At 43.3% G+C, this 19,557-nt stretch overlaps 1 protein-coding gene across 8 annotated transcripts in view; it reads left to right on the plus strand.

Annotated features, from left to right (window-relative positions):
* Positions 1 to 19,557, plus strand: part of smarce1 (SWI/SNF related BAF chromatin remodeling complex subunit E1) — a 59,336-nt gene that overhangs the window by 12,385 nt on the left and 27,394 nt on the right. For 6 of the 8 annotated variants that reach the window (XM_072487667.1, XM_072487665.1, XM_072487666.1 and 3 more), the window contains 3 exons: positions 5,969 to 6,073; positions 16,728 to 16,799; positions 19,004 to 19,084. In XM_072487667.1, coding sequence (XP_072343768.1) covers positions 5,969 to 6,073; positions 16,728 to 16,799; positions 19,004 to 19,084 — 258 coding nt within the window. The remainder of the gene's footprint in view (positions 1 to 5,968; positions 6,074 to 16,727; positions 16,800 to 19,003; positions 19,085 to 19,557) is intronic. The other 2 variants (XM_072487670.1, XM_072487668.1) reach the window with 1 other exon arrangement.

A 19,557-nucleotide genomic window follows, 5' to 3' on the forward strand; every position in this document is an offset into this window, starting at 1 on the left:
ATAGGATGATGAGAGTTTGTCTCTGGTACCAATCAATGCCGAATGTCTTGTTGGGCTTACACTGGTTTTGAGACTGGGTTGGAAGGCAGATGGCATCTGCAGAGTCAGCACTTTAAGGAGGGTAAATATAGGTATATATGGGGTACGTATATGGCGGCACGGTGGCGCAGTGGTTAGCACTGAGGACCCAGGTTCGATCCCGGCCCCGGGTCACTGTCCATGTGGAGTTTGCACATTCTCCCCGTGTTTGCGTGGGTCTCACCCCCACAACCCAAAGATGTGCAGGGTAGGTGGATTGGCCACGCTAAATTGCCCCTTAATTGGAAAAAATAATTGGGTATTCTAAATTTAAAAAGAAATATTGGGTATATATAGAGCCAACTTTTAATATGTCTCAATATTGTGCCTTTATAGTTTTAATGTTTTGAAACATTGGCTTAGATTTTTTTTCTAATGGCCCAATCACTTTCTGAGTGGGTTTGAAGCTGAACGGGGGCCTGGTGACTTTTATACTCAGCACAGATTCTTACTTTCTGTGTGACTAAGCTGTGTTTATTTTGTGACTATTTGCAAACCTTGTCTCATTATTATGCAGGAAATTGGAGTAGTTGTTGACAGGCATTAGAGATTTATCATGCAGCTTTTTCTACAGTAACATTTTCATGGCACTTGTTACATACAGGGACATTTCTGCGCACCTTTGGAAAGGAGTGCGGAAAATCGCAATCAGAGGCATGGGAGGTGCTTGTGTAAAGTTGCTGAAGACATGGATCGGGTGATGGAGTGGGGAATAAGAGAATTGGGGTGGTGCTGTGGTTAGCACTGCTGCCTCACAGTGCCAGGGATCCGGGTTCAATTCCGGCTTTGGGTGACTGTCTGTGTGAAGTTTTCACTTTCTCCCCATGACTGCGTGGGACGCTCCGGTTTTCTCCCACAGTCCAAAGATCTTCAGGTTAAGTGGGGTTACGGGGGATAGGGCGGGGGGGGGGGGGCGGGGGTGGGTCTCGGTGCTCTTTCAGAGGGCTGGTGCAGACCTGATGGGCGTATTCTGCACTGTAGGGATTCTATGCAAATGCAGGGAAGGCATGTATAAAGTCAATTCTATGAGCCTTTGGAAGCTTGTTAAGAATGGTGATTTGTGCATCCATGTAGATGAGAAGACAGTGTGCTTTATGAATTGTAGAAATGGGGAAATTGGCAAGGAGAAGACTCCAATATGAGAACCACATGAATCAGTGTTTACAGTGGTGAGGGGCATGGGGGGCAAAATTGTGGTGAAGTTTTGGGAAGTAGAAATTAGGCAGAACTAAAGATCTTGGATAGAAGAAATGACTCTTCGCCTGGGTTTTAAAATGCAAAATTGATGTCATTAAACATTTTAACCTAAGTAGGTTACTGTTGCTGTTAGAATGATGAGAGTCACAAAATGGGGGCTGAAAAGTGGCAGAAATTACAGTGCACAAGTATCTTTGCTGGAACTGGCTCTACAACTGGACAAATAAGGTGTAATTTTCCTACCTCCACCTGCCCCTATTTTATAAACATTTTAAAAATAGTTACCTGGGGTGAAATTCTCCCCAAACGGCGCGATGTCCGCCGACTGGCGCCCAAAACGGCGCCAATCAGACGGGCATCGCGCCGCCCCAAAGGTGCGGAATGCTCCGCATCTTTGGGGGCCGAGCCCCAACATTGAGGGGCTAGGCCGACGCCGGAGGAATTTCCGCCCCGCCAGCTGGCGGGAAAGGCCTTTGGTGCCCCGCCAGCTGGCGCGGAAATGACATCTCCGAGCGGCACATGCGCGGGAGCATCAGCGGCCGCTGACAGTTTCCCACGCATGCGCAGTGGAGGGAGTCTCTTCCACCTCCGCCATGGTGGAGACCGTGGCGGAGGCAGAAGGGAAAGAGTGCCCCCACGGCACAGGCCCGCCCGCGGATCGGTGGGCCCCGATCGCGGGCCAGGCCACCGTGGGGGCACCCCCCGGTGTCAGATCGCCCCGCGCCCCCCCCCAGGACCCCGGTGCCCGCCCACGCCGCCTTGTCCCGCCGGTAAGGTGGGTGATTTAATTTACGCCGGCGGGACAGGCAATTTATCGGCGGGACTTCGGCCCATCCGGGCCGGAGAATCGAGCGGGGGGGGCCCCGCCAACCGGCGCGGCGCGATTCCCACCCCCGCCCAATATCCGGTGCCGGTGACTTCGGCAACCGGCGGGGGCGGGATTCACGCCGGCGGGGGGTCGGAGAATGTTGCTCCTGGTCTTATTTTTGAGGGAAATAATGATTTCTGCAGTATGAAGATCTGAGAAAGAATTTGACTGCAATAACTCGAATTGAACATCGTGAAGACTAGGGATTAGGAAGAAAATGTCGGGCAGTCTATCCAGAATACTGGCCAAAATGGGCCATCGAACCTCTGAACTGTGTTTACCAGAATACAGAAGCAACGTGTGTGCTATTCAGACCTAGAGATGTTATTGTATTAAAATATAATCCCACGATCCCTGGGTGCATAAGAAAGTTTAAAAGTAATTTGCTTTTGGGGCAAGAATGGTCCTTCAGAAACTGCACGTGTATTGGTGTATACAGACATCAAGCTGCACAGACGCTGCATGTGTATCGGTGTATACAAACGTCAAACTGCACAGAAACTGCACGCGTATCGGTGTATACAGATGTCAAGCTGCACAGAAACTGCACGCGTATCGGTGTATACAGACGTCAAGCTGCACAGAAACTGCACGCGTATCGGTGTATACAGATGTCAAGCTGCACAGAAACTGCACATGTATCGGTGTATACAAACGTCAAGCTGCACAGACACTGCACGCGTAACGGTGTATACAGACGTCAAGCTGCACAGACACTGCACGCGTATCGGTGTATAAAGGTGTCAAGCTGCACAGAAACTGCACGCGTATCGGTGGATACAGACGTCAAGCTGCAGAGAAACTGCGTGAGTATTGGTGTATACAGACTTCAAGCTGCAGAGAAACTGCACATGTATCGGTGTATACAGTTGTGAAACTGCACACGTATCGGTGTATACAGATGTCAAGCTGTAGAGAAACTGCACATGTATCGGTGTATACAAACGTCAAGCTGCACAGACACTGCACGCGTATCGGTGTATACAGACGTCAAGCTGCACAGACACTGCACGCGTATCGGTGTATACAAACGTCAAGCTGCACAGACACTGCACGCGTAACGGTGTATACAAACGTCAAGCTGCACAGACACTGCACGCGTATCGGTGTATACAGACGTCAAGCTGCACAGACACTGCACGCGTATCGGTGTATACAGACGTCAAGCTGCACAGACACTGCACGCGTATCGGTGTATAAAGATGTCAAGCTGCACAGAAACTGCACGCGTATCGGTGGATACAGACTTCAAGCTGCAGAGAAACTGCACATGTATCGGTGTATACAGTTGTGAAACTGCACACGTATCGGTGTATACAGATGTCAAGCTGTAGAGAAACTGCACATGTATCGGTGTATACAAACGTCAAGCTGTACAGACACTGCACGCGTAACGGTGTATACAGACGTCAAGCTGCACAGACACTGCACGCGTAACGGTGTATACAAACGTCAAGCTGCACAGACACTGCACGCGTCTCGGTGTATACAAACGTCAAGCTGCACAGACACCACGCGTATCGGTGTATACAGACGTCAAGCTGCACAGACACTGCACGCGTATCGGTGTATACAGACGTCAAGCAGCACAGACACCACGCGTATCGGTGTATACAGACGTCAAGCTGCACAGACACTGCACGCGTATCGGTGTATACAAATGTCAAGCTGCACAGACACTGCACGCGTATCGGTGGATACAGACGTCAAGCTGTGACTACACCTGTTCATATTGTGTGTTTCAGTCAAATGTGTGATTTTTAGGCCTGACTATAAAACTCGGTGTTAAATTTGAAACTGAATATGATTAATAAGCAATGTGTGGCAGGTACTACACTGGTTAGTAATAGAGAATATATTTTGTGTAATATAGTAAACATTTAGGGTGTACAAATGATGCTTATTCCAAGCCAATACTGTGTGTGTCAGCTGCATATTAACCAGAAACAAAGTAACATGACATTGCTATTGGCAGCTGTTTGTGGGACAGGGATTGAACTGCATGTTTATTTATGTGAGGGATGATAGACTGAGGAACACTTTAAACTTGCAGTGCCTCATGTCTGGTTGCTTCATGTGAAATAACTCAACCATATGTGTGAAATGATAAAAGTGAACAATACGTTGAGAGATTGTGTATAATGATTATTGTTTAGATATTCAGAAAGAATAATGCATAAGTTATTGAAAGTTTTTTCAAATTCCTGTGCCTTTGGCTGCAAGTTAAATAACAGCATTTAAGAGTTAATAATCTTTTAACATTTGGGCTGAGAATTGGTATTGGCAACCTCAGCCTGCTGACACTCATAAAACCAGACATATGTACAATCAGGAATTGGAGCTTACACAATAGCCTAAAGCAATCAACAATGTTGGGACCTGTATTATTATTAAATACAGAATGATTAAGGGGGAGTTCCGATCAATGTATTGAGTGTTCCAATCCACGTGGCTTTAGTTGAGATCTTTTTGCTGCTTTTGAAACCTGGCGCCAGTGAAGTGCTGCTGCTGAAAATTCATTGTGGTCTTTCGTTCAGAGTGTTGTTATAATAGTTAGCCTAACCTTAAAAGGTTATCTATCTGAGTGATTCAAAAGTTCTGAAACAAATATCACTGTGTGAGAAATGGGAGGGTAAGAGAAACCCTCATTGTTTAACTCTTCAAAAGTCACTGTGGGGATAATTCTGAACGAGGAGTGTACAGTCAGGGTGTGTTCGTGGACACGCAACATGAGCTTAATAAATGCCCCTTGCATGTCTTCAGATCAGTCACTCGAGCCCGGCTTTGCATCTTTCCATGTGGGCAGTTACAGAGCAATGTCCAATTAGTAGAGGCCTTGCATCTGAATCCTGTCTGTCAGTGAAAATGTTGGGTTATTTTACAATTGATGTAATTTTATTGCTGAGTATTAATAAAAGAATTGCGAAATGTGTTCCAATTTCTGTTCACCCTACATAACCTGCATGATTGAAAGCATTTTTAGATTGTCCCTCCCTTATCAGAGAATGTTTCAATCAATGCTTTTCTGGTGTATGTAAGTCACAGCTATATCACACAGGTGTTTTTTATAAGAGGAACCGTATTGGTTGAATGATGGCATTAACTCTTTGTGATATTTTATGTTGGGTTTGTCCACCTCCAGATATCTTGGAGCTCCTACGGTCCTGTTCCGTTGTGCAAGACCTATAATGAATTCATGTACTCAAATGCTGAAGCAGTGCACTCTCCCATCATGTTCACTGTTTGTCTGAGTGGAGGATACATCACACCCAAATGGGGCAGTGCCATACAGCCGCCACCATTTTAGGCATTCGTTAAGCATTATCATTTGTATTAAGATCAGTTTCAAAGTTGCCAGTCATAGTGTCTTAAATGATGTAACTGATATTTAGCTGAACAGGATGAGGTTTAGCTGCTTGAATCATGCTGTTTCATGCCTGACATTTGAGGCTTGTCTTCTCCCATACCATTTTAGATACTGATTTTCATTCCTGATTAGGTAATTGTGCACAATGCTGTGTGGAAATGGAAAAGGGAACATTATTGCCAGGGTTACAAAGGTGACGTTGATTTTTGAAAAACCCTCTCTTGGGCAGGAGATGTTGCTGCCAGAGAGGCAGTAGATATGCTTTGTGGTACCCTGTGTGTTCAGAGTAGAGTGGGGGGGTGTTCGCTGTTTAGTGCAGTTAGTAGAAATATAATTTTCCATGCGCAACCATAGCTTGTTTGAATTTTTGCCACTTTTTTGTATGCTGACCATTTCATTTCTGTGTTTCTTGTTTGAACTCATTCTCATTCGTGTTTTGTCTCATTTGTTTCCATCAGCAAATGCCCAGCACCCCAGGGTTTGTGGGATACAATCCATACAGTCATCTGGCCTACAACAACTACAGGCTGGGAGGGAACCCAGGCACCAACAGCCGGGTCACGGTAGGAGTATTAACTATTGCACTGCAACAAAAAAAAACCTAAAGGCCAGGCCAGGATTGCGTTTGTGCTAAGTCTGCAGATCTGGCGATTTGGAGTACAGAAAGGAGGTGGTTGGCATTGGACCCAGTTTTCACAATGCATTGCTTTCTGGGAACACTGCCTCAAGAGGTTCATTTTGGTAGCTTCAATAATTATAGTAGGGTTGACAAACGTCAAGATTTTAACAATTATAATTCAAAGTCTGAATGTTGGAAATCTAAAATATAAATTGAAAATCCCGGAAATCCCGAGCATGTCAGTCAGCATCTGCAAAGGCTACACGTCAACTGGGGTCCCTTCGAAGAAGTGATAAAAGATTTCTTGTTGAAATGATAACCAATCTCTCCCATTTTCAGATGTTGATAGATCTGCTCTGCATTTCCAGATTGTCTGATTTTGCTTTGGGTCTTTTAAAGTGGAACGTGCGAGAGTTGGGTGTGTTTCAAAATACATATTGGAAATATGCAGTAAAATCAGTGTCTGGTCACTTCAATGAAACAATCTCCTATCTTAACTGTGTGTGCTCAGAATGTCCTTTGTGACGTTTAAAGCCTGCTTGTTTCAACCACAACTTTGGGAGTCTTGATTGCTGAATATTATGAACTGCTAGGCTTTTAAAAAAAATGATGACAATGGCATTGTTAATCTCCATATCTTGTTTTTACTTTTCCTCATGCTAGTCTATATTCATTGCATTGGGAGATGAGGGAAATGTCAGTATTGGGAGTGGAAGTTTCCATTTTTTTCACCTGGTGCTAGCATTAATTGGGCACAGCAGGGTGGCACAGTGGTTAGCATTGCTGCCTCACGGCGCCATGGTCTCAGGTTCGATCCTGACTCTGGGTCACTGTCCGTGTGGAGTTTGCACACTCTCACCGTGTTTTTTTTCCATAGTACCTACCAATGTTACCTCTCGGTATATTCTTTCCATTTCCTTTGTTCCCCCATTATTATCTGTATGTGTAGTTTGCACTCTAATTTGGAGAGTGTTATTTCTTTACCGAGGGACTTTTGTAGGTTGTTGTTTATCTGTGCATAGGGAAAATCTGTTTCATTCCTGTTCCCAATAGTTTTTTGGTCTTTTTTAGGCATATTTCCTAAATGTGACAGCTAGTAGTGCCCTTACATAAGCGGCTGTCTTGGTCCTGATCCTAATTTAGTTATCTACTCTTGCTGGAATTGAGGACAAAATGTGTTTGCTTATTGCTTCCATTCAGCTCAATGTTCTGTTGAGGCTGCTGCTCTGATCTTTCAATTCTATTTTCGTATTATACCTGATCCATTAATTTAAAAGAGTGCAAAGTAACAAACCAACAATACTACATTTTAGAAGCAAAAAGGTAAAACTTTAAAAAGCATTTTGATTAATCTTGGCCAATTGGGGAACAAGTCACTGATCGCGAACAGTTTAAGAGTTGCTTAAAAACCAGTGTAAAAAAAATACTCCTCTAACGCAGCAACTTGTTCAGTAACTGAACAACCATAAATACCATCAGCAGCTTCTAATTACTGAACTCCTGCAAGTAAAAGCTGGGCTGGAGAAAGAGTAGAAAGTCTAATCTTACATTTGGTTGTTTCTGAAGTTAATTTCAGGAAGTTGTGTTGGAATTGAGTGTGGAGTCCTTCTGATTTCCTTAAGTAATCCAATTATTTTGGATCTTTCCTGGATTAAAGCTTCCTAAATCTTAAATATAATGATGTGGAGGTGCCAGCGTTGGACTGGGGTGAGCACAGTAAAAAGTCTTCCAACACCAGGTTAAAGTCCAACAGGTTTGTTTCAAATCACTAGCTTCCGGAGCACTGCTCCTTCCTTAACCTGGCGTTGTAAGACTTCTTACTTAAATATATTGGCATGTCGGCCACATTAATAGACCATATTATTGATCCTGGTTGTATCTGTGGGTCTTATGTTGGGTTACAATTTGATCTCCATACAGAACCAGAGAACTTCAAACAGCAAATCAGCTCAGTTGCTACACTAGGACTGTTTATCTTTCTTCCCCTCTGTATTTTCTTATTTTGTATTCTGGAGCTGGTGCCCTATAGTGCTGAGGTGCAGCAATTTGTTAAATCTTACCCAAAGGGCAGCTCTTCATAAGCAAGACGTTGTGGAGGACATTGCAGCTGACACCATCATACGTGACATGGCTTCGTACAAATGTACCTTCCAACAGGAGTCATTCATCAACCCATGGACATTAGGACAACTAGAGCACCTGTTACACCTGGCTGAGTTTAGGTAGTTGAGGAAATACCCTCTCTCAATTTATAGATGATGCCCATTACACCGAGTTCAAATACAGAGTCTCAGGTTCCATTTAGAATGATTCTCATTGTAGTCTAATGTCATCTGACCATCCCTCCCCCCCCCCCCCCCCCACCCATATTTGGCTTTATCTAATATAATTTTGCTTTTACTAAATTTTACAATGTGGGGCGGCACGGTGGCACAGTGGTTAGCACTGCTGCCTCACGGCTCCTAGGTCCCAGGTTAGATCCCGGCCCCAGATCACTGTCCATGGGGAGTTTGCACATTCGCCCCCACAACCCAAAGATGTGCAGGGTAGGTGGATTGGCCATGCTAAATTGCCCCTTAATTGGCAAATAAAAAGGAATTGAGTACTCTAAATTTAAAAAGAAAAGTTTTTATTAAAAAAAAATAATAAAATAAATAAATACATTTTACAATGAAATATAGATCATTTGCAGAGATTAAAGTTTACCAGGGGGCGGTGAGAATATGGCGTTGAAGTTCCAAACAGTTCCATGATCTTACTGAATGACGGAGCAGGCTCGAGGATCTAGCAGCCTCCTCCTGCTCCTAATTTGTGTGTTTGTAACCTTTCACCCCCTTTTCATATTAATGATCTATCTGGCTGTGCCTCAAAATATTCAGAGATTCTGTTTCCACCACCTTTTGAGGAAGAGAGTTCCAAAAACTCTTCTCCTCTGTCTTACATGGGTGACCACTTATTTTTAAACAGTGACCCAGTTCTAAATTCTACCGCACTAGGAAGTATCCTTTCCACATCCTGTAGAGACTCCCCAGGATCTAATGTTTCAATCAAGTCGCCTTCTAAACTCCCAACAGATACAAGCCGAGTCTGCCCCACCTTTTCTCATAAGGCAACCTGCTCATTCCAAATATTAGTCGAGTAAAACTACTCTGAACTACTTTCAATGCATTTGCATCCTTCCTTAAATTTTTTAAAACATTTAAAAAATAAATTTAGAGTGCCCAATTCATTTTTTCCGATTATGGGGCAATTTAGCGAGGCCAATCCAGCTAGCCTGCACATCTTTTGGGTTGTGGGGGCGAAACCCACGCAAACACGGGGGAGAATGTGCAAACTCCACACGGACAGTGACCCAGAGCCGGGATCGAACCTGGGACCTCGGCGCCGTGAGGCAGCAGTGCTAACCCACTGCGCCTCTGTGCTGCCCCATCCTTCCTTAAATAAGGAGACCAGTACTGTACACAGTATTCCAGATATGGTCTCACCAATGGTCTATAACTGAAGCATAACTTTACTTTTGGATTCAATAAATTATAACATTCTATTAGCTTTCCCAATTATATGCTGTATCTATATACTAACCATTTACGATTCCTGCATTAGGGCACCCAGATCCCTCTGCATCTCAGCTCTGCAATCTGTCACCATTTAGATAAGCTTGATTTATTCTCCCTGTCAAAATGGGCAACTTGACATTTGCCCTCATTATACTCCATTTGCTAGATCTTTGCCCACTCACTTAACCTATCTATATCCCATTGTAGCCTCCTTATGTCGTCTTCACAACTCACTTTCCTACCTGTCTTTGTTTCATCGACAAATTTAGCAACCATACCTTCAGTCCCTTCATGTAAATCATTTGTACAAATTTTGAAAAGTTGAGGCCCTGTGGCACACGTTTCTTGCCAACCAGATAATGCCTACTTTATAAAAGCAAATTACTGCTGATGCTGGAACCGGAAGCCAAAGAGAAAATGCAGGAAAATCTCAGCAGGTCTGGCAGCATCGGTAGGGAGAGAAAAGAACTCACATTTCGAGTCCAGATGACCCTTTGTCAAAGCTAAAAGACAGGGAGAGTGGGAAATATTTATACTGTGGAGTGAGAGAATGAAAGATGAGTCATAGCCACAGAAACCAAGGGAACAGGGTGCTGATAACCATAGAAACCCAGGGAAAGTGTACTAATGGTAGTCCCCAGGTGTGTAAAGCCAAACAGCAGAGAAGCTAACATCAGAGGGTAAACTGTGACAGATGTAGATGTGGGGGGAGTGGAAGGGGGAAGCAAAGGGGAGAAAAGTTAAGGAAAGGAGGATAAGTTGGGGGGGTTAAATGTATATAAAGAAAGATGAGGAAGAAAGACGTGGTAAAAGACAGTTAAAATAAAATGGGATGAAAACAAGGGGTCGAGGTGGGGTAGAGCGAATCATCTGAAGTTGTTGAATTCACTCTTGAGACCGGAAGGCTGTAGCGTGCCTAACCGGAAGATGAGATGTTGTTCCCCCAGTTTGCGTTGAGCTTCACAGGAACATTGCAGCAGGCCAAGGACAGACATGTGGGCATGGGAGCAGGGTCTTGTGTTAAAATGGCAAGCAACGGGAAGGTCAGGGTCCTGAATGCGCACAGACCGAAGGTGCTCAGCAAAGCAATCACCCAGTTTGCGTTTGGACTCTCTGATATAGAGGAGATCACATTGGGAGCGAATGCAACAGATCAAATTGAAAGAGGTGCAAGTGAAATGCTGCTAAACCTGGAATGAGTATTTTGAGCCTGGGATGTTAAGTATGGAAGAGGTAAAGGGGCAGGTGTTACACCTTCTGCGATTGCATGGGAAGGTGCCTTGGGTAATGGAAGGGTATGGTGGAGGAATGGACTAGATTATCTCGGAGGGAACGGTCTCTGCGGAATGCTGACAGAGGGAGTGAAGGGAAGATGTGTTTGGTGGTGGCATCACGCTGGAGTTGGCGAAAATGGTGGAGGATTATGCTTTGCATACGGAGGCTGGTGGGGTGAAATGTGAGAACGAGGGGTACTCTATCCTTGTTCTGGGAGGGAGGGGAGGAGGCGAGGGTAGTGGCGCGGGAGATGGACCGCACACTGCTGAGGGCCCTGCCCACAACTGTAGGTGGTAAATCACGGTTGAGGAAGAAGGAGCACATTTTTGAAGCCCCATTTTGGAAAGTGGCATCATCGGAACAAATGCGACGGAGGCGAAGGAGTTGAGAGAAAGGGATGGAGTCCTTACAGGGTGTAGGGTGCGAAGAGCTGTAGTCAAGATAGCTGTGTGAGTCAGTGGGCTTATAGTGGATATTGGTAGATAGCCTATTGCTGGAAATGGAGTCAGAAAGGTCAGGGAAGGGAAGGGAAGTGTCTGAGATGGACCAGGTGTAAGTGATGGAGGGGTGGAAACTGGAAGCGAAGTTGATGAATTTTCCCAGGTCTGTCGAGAGCATGACGCGGTCCCAAAATAGTCATCAATGCCTACTTTATGCCTATTCTGTTTCCTGTCAATTAGCCAATCTTCTATCCATACATGTTAGCTCTGACACATGAGCTTTTCTTTTCAGCAGTACATTTGATGTGGCACCTTCTCAAATGCCTACTGGATGTCTGTATATCCACCAGACCCCCTTTTATCCATAGCACATATTACTTCCTGAAAGAGCTCCAATAAATAGGTTAAACATGATTTTCCCCCTCAGAAAATCATTACCTTGAATTTATCTAAGTGCCCAGTTTTATATTTAATAATGGCTTCTATGTTAAGCTAACTTGCCGGTAGAACATACAGTGCAGAAGGAGACCATTCGACCCATCGAGTCTGCACCGACCCACTTAAGCCCTCACTCCCACCCTATCCCCGTAATCCAATAACCCCACCTAATCTTTTTGGACACTAAGGGCAATTTAGCGTGGCCAATCCACCTAACCTGCACATCTTTGGACTGTGGGAGGAAACCGGAGCACCCGGAGGAAACCCACGCAGACATGGGGAGAACGTGCTGACTCTGCACAGACAGTGACCCAGCGGGGAATCGAACCTGGGATCCTGGCGCTGTGAAGCCACTGTGCTAACGCTGCCCGTGCTGTAGTTTCCTGCTTTCTGTCTCCCTCCCTTTTTGAACATTAGAGCTACATTTGTTGTATTCCTATATAATGGAAACTTCCCTGAATCTAAGGAATTTTGATAAATTGAAACCAACACATCAACTATCTCATTAGTCACTTCTTTTGAGACCCTCGGATGAAGTCTATCAGGACTCAGGGACCTGTCAGCCCACAGCTCCTACAATTTGCTCAGTATCACTTCCCTGGTGATTGTAATTTTCCTGAGTTCTTCCCTCACTTCCATTTCCTGATTTGCAGCTATTTCTGGGATGTCACTTGCTCCTCTGTAGTGAAGTCAGATGAAAAATACCTGCTCCATTCACCTGCCACCGTCTTATTTTCCATTGTTCGATCCCCAGGCTCATTTTCTGTAGTACCAGTACTCGCTTTGTTAACTCTTTTCTTTTCAAAATATCTATAAAAGTTATTAATATCTATTTATATTTCTAGCTAGCTTACTCTCGTACTCTAACTTTTCCCTCCTTTGTTAATCTTTTATGTATGGAATGAAATCGGGTCAGCCGGTGAGCGTGTACAGATGCAATCTTGTATTCAGGCTTACAAAAAGTGCCATATTTAGTGACAAAATGTAAGATCAAAACTAAAATAAGTTTACAAAAACTTAAATGTTATGAAGTTAAACTTAAGGCATGAGGGTAGGGTGTGGTAGCTGTTGTAGTCTGCCTTGTTGGCATTGATTTAACTGCACTTAAAACTTCATGCTAACATTTACCTGGCTCTGCTTTGTTGCAAATCTGTGTTGCTATCTGAATGCTTTCAAGAGTTAGTTCTCTTCAACAAAGGCAAAAATATAATTATGGTCTATGGGCTCAGTGCAAGAGATACCATGGGGTGTGGGCTTTGTGTCAACCAGGTTTCTGTGGCCATTTTCAAAAATTCAAATGAGTAGTTGTAAGGCGCTGTAGAATGCTGTTTGTGCAATTAATTAGTCGAATTTTGGCAGTGTTGGCTTTATGTGTAATGTTAGATAAACTTGGTCTGTTTTCACTGGAATGATGGAGGTTGAAAGGCAACCTGATAGAGGTCTGGAAGATTATGAGTGGCATGGACAGAGTTGATAGGCAGATACTCTTTCGTAGGGTAGGAGAGTCAAGTACAAGCGGACATAGGTTTAAAGTGCGAGGGGAAAAGTTTAGAACAGATGTGTGAGGCAAGTTTTTTACCCAGAGGGGGGTAAATATATGGAACGTGCTGCCTGGGGAGAGGGTGGGAGCAGGTACGATAGCGGCATTTCAGGGACATATAGACAAATGTATGAACAGAGTGGGCATGGAAGGATACGGACACCGTAAGTGCAGATGGTTTTAGTTTAGGCAGGTACCATGGTCGGCGCAGGATTGGAGGGCCGAAGGACCTGTTCCTGTACTGTATTGTTCATTGTTCTTCGTAATCCATCCTGTTTCAACAGCATTTGGATTACTCCCCGTTTGTTTTTTTAAGTAATGCCAGGTTCTGCTACTCCAAAGATCTTGGCCTACTCATTAGCTATCTCTATCTCTCAAATTGAAGCTGGAACCTTGAATCTGAAGGTGTCAGCTTTTACCAATGCTTATAATTTCACAATTAAAACTGGAGGGAATTCTAGAGCTTGGGGCCATAGCTGTTGAAAGCACGGCTAACTCTGGTGGAATAATTAAGACTGGCGACTAGCAAGAGGACAGAATTAGAGGAGCACCAGGATCTCCGGGTTGTACGGCTAGAGGAGGTTGCAAAGATAAGAAGGTGCGAGACCAAGGAGGGATTTGAAAACCAGAATAAGAGCCAGTGTAGGTCAGTAATCACTGGGGTGAACAGGACTTGGTGCCAGTTACATTTGGATGGGCTGACCTTTATCCAAAGATGGGAGGCTGCCCATGCAAGCATTGGAATAGTCAAGTCTAGAGGGAACAAAGCATGGATGAGAAGGCACGCAGAGCCGGGTGGATTTGAGCTTTTGAGATGAGAGAGTAGAAATGGCAGTCTTGCTGATGGTACAGATAGGTTGTAAGAAACCCCACTGTGCCAAGTCAAATATAATACAAGGTTGCAAGCAGTTAAAGTCTTGGACAGATATCTTGGAGAGGGACAATCTGTGGACAGGCAATGAGGTTTGTAGTGAGGACCATAAACCCATGTTTTTGGTCTTCCTAATGTTTAATTGAAGGAAATTCCATTCCAATTATTATTGCTAATTCTCCTAAAGAGAACCTTTCTTGGTTTGGTTTATTTTCTCCAACTCTGATCTTAATGCTCTTACCAAAAGATCCCCCCCCCCCCACACACACCTTTTTGAATATTCACCCCAACATCAAATTTCATGCTAGCTTAATCTGTCAGAATATTTCTGTACTCCATGGCTTCTCTATCCTTACAATCCTAAAAATGTGTAACTTTAAAAATGAATCCATATCTTGTACAGCATTCTGGCATCCATCAGCCCCCATTGCTTTTACTGCCAGTGTGCCTTGCTTGAGGATAACCTTGCATTCTTTTTTGTGAGTGATCCTCTTGCCCTTCTATTCATCATGCTATTGCAAATTGATACTTTCTGAATTTTAATTATCCATCGCTTTGAAAGTTCCCATTTAATCCGGGAGGATTTTATGTTTCTGGAAATGGGTGGTGAGTTTGTCATCTGCCAACATACTCTTTCCTTGTGAGTATTTCAGTCATTGATATTTCCAAAACCGGCTCTGGGGTCGCGCATTTCTAAACGAGGTGCTATTATTTTGCCTTGCCTGTTTCCCTCTTAAAATTACTTTCTCGGGCTGGAGGTTCCTTGCACCTCAGCAATGTAGCTCTCTTGCAACTCTTCTAATCTGGGTTTGCATCTTCGTCGCTAGTTTGTGATGTTTCAATTTCCTTATCCCAGGAGATTTGGAAAGGATGATATTTCCTCATTAGTGAAAGGAACTAATTGAAATAATTAATAAGAACATCAAAATCTGTTTGTATTAGTAAGCCTCAAGTTGGACTTAAAGTTTGTATTATTTGCCCCAAGGCTCGGTGATATACAATGTATTTACAGTATAGTGTTTGCTGCACAGGAATGCCATCCCTCCCCTCTTTATCTCATTTTGTCAAAATAACCTGTTCTTTTCGCCTTCATATGCTTATCTAGTTTCCCTTTGAATGAATTCATCTAACTATTTGCCTCATCCACTCCCTGTGAGTTCACATTTTAATCTTATCTGCAGATTGCATCAAGATTAAAAAGCTTGGAAGCTCCCTGCTGGAGTTAATGGTGTGATCAGGCACTCAAATGGGGAGCAGAGATGAGAGTCACATTCCTCACTCAGTGAATATGCTTTGCTCTCTCTTGTTTCTGAATTTACATTTTATAGTGTATATATTTAATGCTTACATAAAACCAATGGAGTGGGTCGGAATCCCCATTCTCTCTCTTTGGTCCAATAAGCCAGATAAATGGATACTTTTGTTAATATTTATTTTATTATTAGTTCTTCTCTCGAAGGTTGTGCGGTGCAAAATTAAAATGTAAAACCATTATGGTGACAACCTGGTGGCATATTAAAATGTGTGACGAGCAACGTTTAATTCAGTATGATTTCCCCACGTCGCAACAAACCAATCCCATTGTGACTGCAGTGAGCACCTGTCAACATAGATGACAATCCGACAGATAAAACCCAGGATTTCAAATGGGAATCTAGCAGAAATGTGCCAAGAGAAATGAAAATGCGTGATTTCCAAAAAATGGATGTATTTCTTAAATAGTTTCGGTTTGCAAAATGTCCCTTAAATTATCCAGTCATTTTTAATTCAACTGTGGGTAAATAAGTTTAAAAGTGACTAGCTTTTGGACCATCTTAGTGGGCTTGATTTTTGAATTTTGAAATTGGATTATAAGAAATCAGCATAACCTGCACTGCACATTCTTCACTGGCTGACGGGAGTGTTCGAGAGAACTGAGAAAGGGCCATCCTTTCACTCACTGAAATGTTAAACTTTAAATCGACATCCTTTTCTTTCAATGGAAGAAGACAGTGCTGTGAAAATTCTCCCACAGAAAAATAATACAACATTGTGTTTGAGCTTCATTATTGTAATAACCATGCGCTGCAGTGAAAGGTCAATTTAATTTACATTCAAGAAAGGTGCTCTTAAATACACCAAATGATTCATGGAGCTCGTTGGGGTTTAAATTCCAATGACTAATTAATCAGGCTCAGTTGTTTTATGGGTTTGGTGAGGGCGACCAAAACAAAAAGAGAAAGCACTCAAAGTTTGAACAAGCTTATTATGTTGTTCTAAACCGCCCATGACTACCATCTGGTGGCAACTCTTGTCATCTATATGTTTGAAAAATAATTTGAAATCAAACTTAGCAAGCCAAGTTGGGAACAAAGTTGAATTATAAAGTGTTTCAACTAGATTTATTTGGTAATGTTAACCAATGCCTTTTTCTCAAAGTGATTTATTATCCATTTCCAACCTGTGTAACAAAATACATGACTTGTGTTTATAAATAGGATTCCTGTGGTCCTACGGCCCCATTCCACAATGGAACTCCACGTGCTTCGAGTATAATCGGCAGGGAGAAGGTAACTATCAAACTTTTAAAATTTTAATTAAAATAGCCAGAATTGAAGAGCAACTTTGACAGGCCCTCAATTCGGAGAATCTCAAAAATAAATTCTGAGCACCCATCCTCTGACGTGGAGGTGGGTGGGCTTCACTTCAACGAGAAATGAAAAGGAGATTTGTTCTTTCAAATCAATTCCAAGTGATTAGTGCCTATTGAAAAGTGGGCACTAGGCTGGCTGTCAGAAGGTGGGAAGGAGCATTCTACAAGATCGCTGCTGCTCTGACTGTTCTCAAAACGCACTAACGACTTGGAGTCCGAATTGGAAGTGCAATTTCAAAACTTGCAGTCCTACAAAGGAAGAAAAAATGCAATAAGACATTAAAAAATCTTGCCGTGGCAAAAACGTAAGGCAGTGTGAGGAGGTGACGCCTGTTAAGAAGAATAAGGCGGCCACATACTGCTTGGGTAATAAGTGTAAATGGGGTAAAGAAGCAAAGACATTGTTCACTGCAGATACTATGAAAGGAAAGCAGAGAGGTTCTCTAAGTGAGAAACTTGACATGGTGGTAGAGAGGACAGTTGAGCCCAAGGATTTTTATGGAGACACAGAAGGATGAACAGATACCAGAGGAGGAGGGAGATAGACAATGGTGTGATTTGATGATGAGGAACACACTGCTACTGTAATGATGTGCCCAAGGCAAGTGGTGAATTATTTCTGGAGAGACTTCATTTAGGGGAAGTTATCGTCACCCATCAACAAAGTTTCCATCCAGGTCATGGTATCAGGGTATTCATCCACACCTCAAGGGAAGTTGGGGATGGGCAGTTAGTGCTGGCCTAGCCAACAATGCCCTTTTGTTTTTGCAAAACTATACTTTATTCATAAAATATTTGAAACAGACATTATCAGGCATTTCACATTGTCATAACAGGAAATGATATTCACATTTTCTCCACAAGTCAAGAAGGGCTTCAATTCAGTAATGAAAACATGACTAAAATTTCAATATTTTCGTTACAGGGGGTACATTCAGGGAGTGCAACTATATTCATCAATCACGTTGCACTCTGAGGTGCTTCAATACAGTTAGGATTAAGCACACAGTCTGAAGGGTTTTACACGGTTACCGTCTCTATGTTGCTGAAAGGCCTTTCACAGTGGCCTTTCCCCATTGCACCTTGGCAGCAGCTGCCCCAAGCTTGACTGCGTCCCTCAGCACGTAGTCCTGCACCTTGGAATGTGTCAGTCTGCAACACTCGGTCGAGGACAATTCTTTGCACTGGAAGATCAGCAAGTTTAGGGCAGACCAAAGAGCGTCTTTCACCGAGTTGATCCTGCAGCCAACGACACCCACGTTCCCATGAATGAATTTGCAAAGCCCCTCTAGTCTGATCTGCCATTCAGTGACATGTGTCCTATTTTCATCAACTGTCCATACTCCATATCATTAATATCTTTTCACTGGCAAAAACCTGTCCGATTTAGCGTTGTGAGTTTAACTCCAGTCACTACACAAACCTCTATTTCCAGTTATCTTAATTTTGAAGTGTTTGATAAATGCCTTGTTTGCATGTGATTGTATCAGAAGTGACAGGAGGGATCTGCAGCTTTTATGTCTTTGTTCAAGCTCAAACCAGTTCTAGGAAGTGTTTATTTGATCAGCATAGTTCCCTCCAGCAATCTTTTATGTTGATTCAACATCCCCAATTCAACCTTGCAAAAAAGAACTTCAGTATTCATTTTTATTTCTTATAACTTTTTTTTTCTTTTATAAATTTGGAGTACCCAATTATTTTTTTCCAGTTAAGGGGCAATTTAGCGTGGCCAATCCACCTACCCTGCACATCTTTTTGGGTTGTGGGGCTGAGACCCACGCAGACACGGGGAGAATGTGCAAACTCCACACCGGGACCCGGCTGGGATCAAACCCGGGTCCTCGGCGCCGTAGGCAGCAGTGCTAACCACTGCGCCACCGTGCCGCCCTGAACTTCAGTATTCAATCCTTCCTTTGTCTCATTCACTGTGTTCAAAGATTTGCTTTTAAAATATGTATTTCAAATCCGAACCAGGACAGTCGCACCTGGATCCAGATAGCATTCCTGTTCTCATTGATCTTTAGACTTTATTTTATGTTAACTAATGGCAATTTGATATTAAGAGCGATTGCTTTCCTCCTTGAAGTGCAAGATAATGTGACATGTTTCGTTTCCCCACAGGCATCCTCAGGCATCACTATTCCCAAACCCCCAAAGCCCCCAGACAAGCCCTTGATGCCCTACATGCGTTACAGCAGAAAGGTACAGTATCTGCAGCATTGTATCACAGTATTTACTGCAGCATCCATTCACCTGACTAAACCCAGCCCGATTACTCAAGACATGTGGAGGAAAGATGCTCGCTGTTGTATTGATAGCCTTTCACTGACTAATGTTTGTAGCGTGGAATGGGATTACTTTACTGTTTATACCTCCTGTTGGGTGGTCATTATTATTTATGTAAACACCTGATGTTCTGTACTAGGTGGAGGCTGTAATACATTCCTAACTGGAAATCTTTCTAGAAAACATTGCAACTTCAATAAATCCTGGTCTGTAACTTGTTGCCGCCTAGTTTAAAAGCAACTGTCCCATAGGTGCAATTTTATATTAAACAATTTACATCTTTAAAGGTTGAGATCTGATTTTTTTCCCCCCTTTTCCTCTTTCTGTCCTTATTTAAGACTGTGCTAGTTGTTAACTTGGATGAGTTACTGAGTCCGGCTGTGTGATCG

This window comes from Scyliorhinus torazame, chromosome 21, assembly GCF_047496885.1.
Source record: "Scyliorhinus torazame isolate Kashiwa2021f chromosome 21, sScyTor2.1, whole genome shotgun sequence".
Classification (NCBI taxonomy): domain Eukaryota; kingdom Metazoa; phylum Chordata; class Chondrichthyes; order Carcharhiniformes; family Scyliorhinidae; genus Scyliorhinus; species Scyliorhinus torazame.